Source organism: Macrobrachium nipponense, chromosome 6 (assembly GCF_015104395.2).
Source record: "Macrobrachium nipponense isolate FS-2020 chromosome 6, ASM1510439v2, whole genome shotgun sequence".
Lineage (NCBI taxonomy): Eukaryota > Metazoa > Arthropoda > Malacostraca > Decapoda > Palaemonidae > Macrobrachium > Macrobrachium nipponense.
This window is the reverse complement of record NC_061108.1, coordinates 18,626,498-18,635,240: the sequence shown is the minus strand read 5'-3', so window position 1 is coordinate 18,635,240 and position 8,743 is coordinate 18,626,498. Positions and strand designations below refer to the sequence as shown.

The window sequence follows — 8,743 nt, the reverse complement described above, 5'->3', positions numbered from 1 at the left end:
TGCTGCTATAAATTACACGTGACAAATTCCAGTTTATTCTATGGTTATGTTCATTTATATGGTTGAAAATAGCCGAGTTCTGTTGTCCATACCTAACTGACCATTTGTGTTGTATTAATCTCTGGGGAAGTGATTTACCTGTAAATCCGATGTAAGATTGGTCACAGTCCTGGCATGGGATCTCATAGACCCCAGTGTCCTTGGGAGATGTCTTTTGTTGGACATTAATCGGGGATTTGGCTAAGGTGTTTGGGTAGGTAAATGCAAAAGGGTTAGATTTCCCAAGGGTGTGGGTTACTCTCTTAATCGTCTCCAGGTGAGGAATTTTTATTTTATTGTTGGGTGTGTCTCTGGTCTTGTTTTTAGGGGGTCGGTAGAAAATTACGTTTGCTTTGTGAAGTTCTTTCTCAATTATATGGTCAGGATACTTTAAAGACGAAAAAGAATTTGAACTAATTCACAAGCAACTTTCGTCTTTAAAGTATCCTGAGATCCCATGCCAGGACTGTGACCAATCTTACATCGGATTTACAGGTAAATCACTTCCCCAGAGATTAATACAACACAAACGGTCAGTTAGGTATGGACAACAGAACTCGGCTATTTTCAACCATATAAATGAACATAACCATAGAATAAACTGGAATTTGTCACATGTAATTTATAGCAGCAACTGCCGGTACAAGAGTCAAATGATGGAATCGGCCTTAATAAAAGAGAAGCAGGTAATGAACATCTCAAAAGGAGCGTGGATTTCAGATGTCATCGAAGAGGTTTTCATTCAACCAACGCTTAAAAAGATTAAAGGAAGATTATCAGCGGGGGTGACCTAAATTGGCTTACTTGTGGACGGATCTCTTGGTATAAATACCACCTTTTCTGTAAACTTTTCTCATTCATATACCTGAAGAGAGAGACAGCAGTCTCTGAAATATAGTACTTTTCTCTCTATATTTTGGTGTTTTTATGGGGTCCTTTTATTAGATGGAATTCTGTTGTTACAGAACATTTTTTCCAGTTCATATTGTAACATATATATATATATTATATAATTATATATATATATATATATATATATTATTATATATATATATATATATGATATATACTTATATACTTGCATATTCTTTTCTCCACATATGAAAATTGTTGTCCACGAATCATTATCATAAAAGACATGAGTATCAATTTGTGTTTGTGAACATACGCGTGTTTTATGTAAATACATAACATATCCGTATTGATGTTCTGGTACCCTTAAAGTTCATACTTCTATCTTTAGAAACTCTGTCATTTACATCACCGCTTCTCTCTGCTCTCTCTCTGCTCTCCTCTCTCGTCTCTCTCTCTCTCTCTCTCTCTCTCTCTCTCTCTCTCTATGGACGAAAGATATATTTTAATTCCTAATAGGGACATCTTATGAAAAAACGTCATTCAATCATGCTATTCCCTTAACTTAATCAGCAGTATTTCTTTTATTGTATCTGTTATTATCTGTTTCACTTCCAAGTTTCCATTTTGACATCAACCAGTGCTCCATGAGATGCAATTCATATGACGAAAAAAACATAAGTATTAAGTACAATGCACCTGAGTGATAACGCCAAGCATTCCAGGGAATCCCTAAGGGGTTATTCCAGGACTACACCAACTCATGAAATACCTGACGGCTCCCCATCAACGACTCTCGCCCGGAAGCAAATTCCTGAGATAAACGTTTGTTATCACACCAGCCCCGGTTTCTTCTGCCATCCCCCAGGTTAGGTTAGGTTCAGTTAGGTAAGCGAAGATTTTCTTTGTATTTTGGGTGTGGGAAACATAATAAAATTATTTTCAAGAAAATTCTGTGGTTAGTTTTTGAGATATGGCGTCCCGCTTTTTTTTTTTTTTTCTCTCAGGGAAAGGTATTGGTACTTGGTTAGATCTGGAAAATGCGGTGTAGAAACATTTTCCGAAGTGACAAAAAACCGCTCTGGCGCCGCGATGGGCTCGTCCAATAACACTCGAACCCAATATCATCCACAGCCAGTATTTTACAATTTAAAGGTTAGTCAGGTCAGGCCATCCTCTGTGACTCTGTTCCTACGACGAAAACAAAGGGAAAGGGGGAACAAAGATGAGTAGGTGACGCTTAGTATAGTTTTTTTTTTCTTTCTTTTTCTCCCTAAGCGGGCCACTGGGAGAAATAGGGCTCCATCTTGATTCTGATCTTGGCCATTGCCGCCGCTCTTTATTTCCGCAGGGAAGAAGAGGCGAATATTTTGAACTTTGGTGGCTTTGTCTACTTTTATACGTTATTTGTTTCGTATTATTCTATGACTATTTTTCATTTGGGTCTTAATTAACTCATTTTTGACATCGTGTTTCATACAAGTATTTTATTTTGTTAGTTGCAGAGGTATAAGGTAAAATTATTCAAATTACGATCGTTCTGGTTCGAGTCGCGGATGTTAAATGCGAAAAAATATTCTTCGATTATTTTCCTCGGATCTAAGGGCCACACATTGCATGGCGTTTTATAAGGAATGGGATAAGGGTAATCTATTGTTCACACACACACACACACATACACACACACACACACACACACACATATATATATATATATATATATATATATATATATATATATATATATATATATATATATATATATATATCAGAAGTAATAACATACACGTGGAACAGAAATAAATTTCCGACTCGTATCGGGAAAGTACCGGCTCTTTTAATTAGTTCTTCAGCTGATACTGCTCTTGCATGTCAGTTTGAAAGACGTTTTCTAACCTGATGTGTGTCAGAATTTGATGTAAGTATGTATATGTAAATATGTAGTATGTGTATATATATATATATATATATATATATATATATATATATATATATATATATATATATATGTATTTATACAAACACCTTTTTTCTCTTGGAGGGGGTGACGCCAGATCTTTGCCGCCCCGAACTCCTTCCCACTTTAAATTTTTTTTTTTTTTTTTTTTTTTTTTTTTTTTTTTTTTTTTTTTCGACACCAGAAGACGCCTTTTTCCATATACGGATGAATGGATTGGTTGGCGATAGGCCGGGAGTGTTCCAAGACTAAACCTTGAATAGTATTCAAGACATGGCATGAAGTGTATATATAATATATATATATATATATATATATATATATATATATATATATATATATATATATATATATATATATGTAGTGTTAACGACACTAAAGTATTAATTACGGGGTAGAGCGAATTAGGTATTAAGGACATTTTTCGCTTAGTGATAAGTTAAGTATATCTTAGTTTAACCAGAGCACTGAGCTGATTCACAGCTCTCCTAGGGCTGGCCCGAAGCATCAAATATTTGTACGTGGCTAGGGATCAATTGGTTACCTAGCAACGGGATCTACAGCTTATTGTGGAATTCGAACCGCATTATATCGAGAAATTAATATCTAATCACCCGAAACAAATTTCTCTGACTCCACGTTGGTGAATCGAACTCGGGACTATCGAATCGGTGATGTGATATATATATATATATATATATATATATATATATATATATATATATATATATATATACACATAAATACATTCCTACATATATATGTATCCACAAATGTGATTGTGTTTTTTTTTTTTTTTCATATGATTGCGTACAAGGATAAATACAAACTATACGCGCGTGTGTGATTTCCTATGTTTATCCGGCCTTGAAAAGAAATTGAATACCTCTTGTGTATTACGAAGGTAATTCAGTTCACTCAATAGAGGCACAGATTGAGCCTTGTCGGTCTTGGCACTGAAGGTGATGCTTAACTTTGTATTTTTCTTTTTTCCCCCCTTGGAAAACGAACGCTTTTCTGGGGTTAAAAAAATCAGCAGGAGACCTTTCAAGTTCTTTTCTCGGAACAAATGTTTTATTTCTTGTTTTATTCGTAGTTTTATCTTTTATTTTCGTAGGAAATATTGTTAGTTATTTTTCTCGGGAAATAATGTTTCAGTTTTTCTGGTTTATTTCGAACTTAATTTTCCGTATTTATATTTCGAGTAAGTTGGTGAAAGTCATTTTCATTTCCATTATTTACTTAGCAGAGACAGTTCTGATATGTAGCCTAATCTTTCATAATTATTCACGAAATTTGATGGCTTTTATGATATAGTTTAGTTTGACATACCGTCTCAAAAAAAAATTTCACAGAGCCAGACAGCTTTGCCGCAGCCCCGTAATAAATGAATCATCGAAGCTTTAGTCAGTTAAGTGGGTCAGACCAAAAGGTTTCGATATATTGATTGCAATCCAGGATCCGCAGCAGAAGACGACGACGTCGTGTTTCTCAATAACTTACGACTAGGCGTGGGAAGCTTTGGGGTCATTTCGTTGCTTAATTTACTGCATCGCTGTCCTTGAGAGCCGAGTGTGTATTGGAACTGAAAAGTGTGTCTGGTACGGTGTTTGTAGCATGAGAATTCTCTTCATTGGCTTCATATTTGTAAGGGAACTGCATGAGATGAAGCAAAACATTGTGGGAATTTAACAGATGGAGGATATAGCAAGTGGGAAGCCATGATAACGTAAATATGCTCCACAAAGTTTAAAAAACCGAAGTAAACATTCCTCTCCATTACTGCCAACCTCTTTCACCCAATAGGCATCTTCTATGGACTAAGGTATGCGTCATTTGAGACTTTCCATCGCTAGTTATCTTATTAAATCATTAAGTTCGAACTCCATTCCGTAATTTGTTATCAATTTACAAAAAAAGGCATTATTAGCATTTGATTTAAATTGATTTTCATTGAGATACTGTTTTTTTTTAATTAGTAACATTAGCGAGTGGATAGACAACTATCTATTTACTATTAGGATTTGTATTATCATTCATCTAGATGTAATATTAGCTTTATTCAGTATGCATAAGCTATGAAAAAATTGATCCAGCTGTAAATTATTCCCTTTCCTGACCGTACAAAATTTTAAGGAATTCAGAATTACATGGCGAAATATGGCATCCTTAGCTAATTAATTATTTCAAGATCTAGGAAAAATAAGCAAAATCTCAAACCTAGAGTCCTATACAAAAGCATACCTGTTTTATTGGGGACTTTATATCTAGTATAGATTAATTTTGTGTGCAAACAGTATCAAAATGCAAGATAACCAAGGCTCTCAAACGTTCACCATTGAAAACGTTTGGGGTCGAACGTTTCTGATTTATCAAGTGCATTCGATGACTTTTGGAAGGTGGTTTCAGCATGCACAATATTTGCATTCAAAAGTTGACTGTTTGAAAAGGTTATTTATTTTTTCAAAAAAATTGGTTTTCTTAGCAGATGAACTCACACCAAAGGGTTAATGAAACAAATGTAAATTTTGACCACTTTTCCTCTACTACCTTGAAAGTCGTGTCCTCAAACACAATTCGTAGAGAGAGAGAGAGAGAGAGAGTAACCTCAGCGTCTTCGATATAAAATTCTGTCATAGAAATTAAGAGGCTTTCTGAATGGAACTCATAAAGCCTGGAAATCCTATAATCCTACTTTAGTCCTGAAAAGGTTGAGGTCAGGTCGAAAGGCGTTGGCTGCTTGACCCTTCGTTCCAAGGCCAGTCACGGCAAAAGTGCCTCCGGCAGCTGGTATCTCCTTGACCTCTTCGGGGATCAGTCTCATCTTTCCTGAGGTCACGTAAAGTGTGCTGTAGTCTGGGCCACCCCAGCACACAGAGGTCACATTCTTGGAAGGCAAATTGACCTGGTCGATGATTTGACCTGTTTCTGGGGCTACACATATGACCTGGAAGCAAGGTGTATTGTTACTGGATGAGAATGAACTCGCTTCTTAGGGTTATTTATTAATTAATTTTGCTGCTGTTTTAGTCTCGTGCATGTCTTGATAATATTAGTTGATTATTTTTCTTAACTAAGCGGCGACCCCATATAAAAATGGGAACAAGCTGGGAAGAAGAAGAACTAAGCTGAAATATGTACATACTCTCGTGTATATATATATATATATATATATATGATATATATATATATAGTATATATATATATAGTATATATATATATATATATATATATATATATGTGTGTGTATATTGTGTTAAATTTGTCAGTGTCTTCCGATTACTCTAGTAGGATCTGAATCGATGACCGACATAAAAAAAACTACCGCTATATGTGCCCCTTTAGCCATTTCAGAAGACAGGGCATGTGGTTAAGAACCTTACCCGGAATGACTATCTCCATTAGGAGTCTGTTCCCTAAGGGAAAAGTCCTCACGGCAATATAACTTTGAATATTATATTACATTTGTGTCTCCTTGCCCACCGATGTATGAATCCTTGCTCACCTGTCAAAGTTCCTTTACAACTTATGATTAAATTTGGTCTCATTTCTCACCTTACTTCCTTTGAAGTTTGCGACCCACAAGTTTCCACTGACGTCACAAGTCATGCCGTCGGGAATGTCGTCGCCAAGGTTGGATTTCTTGTAGTCCAAGAGGACGCGACGATTCTCTTAGTGTAGAGAATGTGAACGTTCGAGTTAGGATTAACATGCTTACGTAAAACGATTGTCTGTATTTCATGATATATATATATATATATATATATATATATATATATATATATATATATATATATATATATATATATCTTGAAGTAATAAAAGTCCACAGTTATGTAATGTGCATTAAAAATACTTAAATATAGTCAAAAGGATGGGAGCTTTCGTCTACTTGATCAGTAGACCTCATCAGCCGTACTGAGTTTTCCTTCTTTTTTAATAATACAAAAAGTTACAAAAGGAAAACTCAGTACGTCTGATGAGGCCTAGTGATCAAGTAGACGAAAGCTCCCATCTTTTTAAGTCTCTATCCTTCTCAATCCTCTGAAGTAAATGCCACTGTTTTAAATGTTCTTTACCTTTTCTGATGGATATTAGAGCCTCCTCGGATCTCCAAAGTCTTTTGTGACCATTACGACAGTTTTGTCGTCTAATTCCCTATTAATTCCCATACTAGAGATTATATCTCATTCGTTTGTTCTAACGGACGTATGGACATACGCACGCTACTGAACACACGAATGCACACAAGCTAGTCTCTATATATATATATATATATATATATATATATATATATATATATATATATATATATATATATATATATATTTTTATATATATATATATATATATATATATATATATATATTATATATATATATATAAAAGGCACTGGAGAAAATTTGTAAAAAGTGGAGATCAGGTCGATAACGAGTGACGTGAACAAGATTGGAATGTGAAAAAACAGTAGTGTCAATTGTTTATGGAAGCTTACAAACATTGGAACTGTCGAGACAAGCTTACGCATCATAATATTACCGGCCGCATTGGTGAGATTGCGAGCACGCAAATGACCTGGATTAGTTCAGAATCACATGACTGTGACGTCAGTGCGTTAAATAGGAGTTAAATAGGACGAGTATATGGGAAATGGAAATGCACAGAATAGACTAGCTTGTGTGCATTCGTGTGTTCAGTAGCGTGCGTATGTCCATACGTCCGTTAGAACAAACGAATGAGATATAATCTCTAGTATGGGAATTAATAGGGAATTAGACGACAAACTGTCGTAATGGTCACAAAAGACTTTGGAGATCCGAGGAGGCTCTAATATCCATCAGAAAAGGTAAAGAACATTTAAAACAGTGGCATTTACTTCAGAGGATTGAGAAGGAAAGTGTGGTGCGAAACATAATATTATTGACGAACTTTAACATTTCACTGTCTGATAATTATGGTCTCTTTATTTCAGATGGATTCTGTTGTTGCTACGTAAAAATGAATTCTCTAGACTTTTAGTCTGACAAGCGAGGATAAAGGGGATAATTATATACATGATGTTTTCGTGGAAGAGTAATGGTGATTTAATGATGTTCTGTGGGATTTTCTTTAATTCATTTTATTCCATCTTTATTTTAGCTATTTGGGAGTTTGAATTCGTTTAAGACTTAATGCTTAATTTCAGCTAGCTACAGGGATGACAGGTGATGGGAAGAAACCAAGGTAGGTTTCGCTATGAGTTCTCTCCTTTTAGTTAAATGGGGACTTTTACTCCTTAACAGGGTTTAGCTTGTATCGACTGTTCCAGTGTTTGTAATTTTCTATAAACAATTGACACTTTACTGTATTTTCGCATTCCAAGTTCACGTTTCTCGTTATCGACCTGATTTCCACTTATTACAAATTTTGTCCAGTGCCTTTTAAACACACGCACACACATACACACAAACAAACATATATATAATATATTTATATATATATATATATATATATATATATTATATATATATCTATATAATATAATATATATATATATATATATATATATATAGTATATATTATATCAAGTCAGTTGTAATTTTGTTTCAAAATAAAAAAATCTTGAAAAATCTACTGTAGCATTATTGCTGAAAAGTTGCTGTATTGTAATTCTTATACTTATGAGAACCATTTTCTTACCTTTTTTGCACATAGACAATAAAAAAAAACACAAACATAAATATTTTATATATGTAAATGCATGTGTGATTTAGTGAATGTGTTTGTGATTGTCCATGTACATAAAAGGTAAGAAAAATAGTTCTCATAAATGCAAGATTTAAAATATGATAACTTTTTCAGCCATATTGCTACACTAGATATTACAAGATTTTATCATTTTGAAGCTAAATTACA

The 8,743-nt window shown here is 34.4% G+C and overlaps 1 protein-coding gene across 2 annotated transcripts in view; it reads right to left on the bottom strand.

Moving 5' to 3' along the window:
- Positions 1–5,370: 5,370 nt before the first annotated feature.
- The window catches only part of LOC135216794 (regucalcin-like), an 89,194-nt gene continuing 85,821 nt past the window's right edge, over positions 5,371–8,743 (bottom strand). Inside the window, exons 7-8 of one of the 2 annotated variants that reach the window (XM_064252278.1) lie at positions 6,404–6,519; positions 5,371–5,795 (exon numbers count right to left, since the gene is read on the bottom strand). In XM_064252278.1, coding sequence (XP_064108348.1) covers positions 5,532–5,795; positions 6,404–6,519 — 380 coding nt within the window. In that variant the 3' untranslated portion in view covers positions 5,371–5,531. The remainder of the gene's footprint in view (positions 5,796–6,403; positions 6,520–8,743) is intronic. The other variant, XM_064252279.1, reaches the window with a different exon arrangement.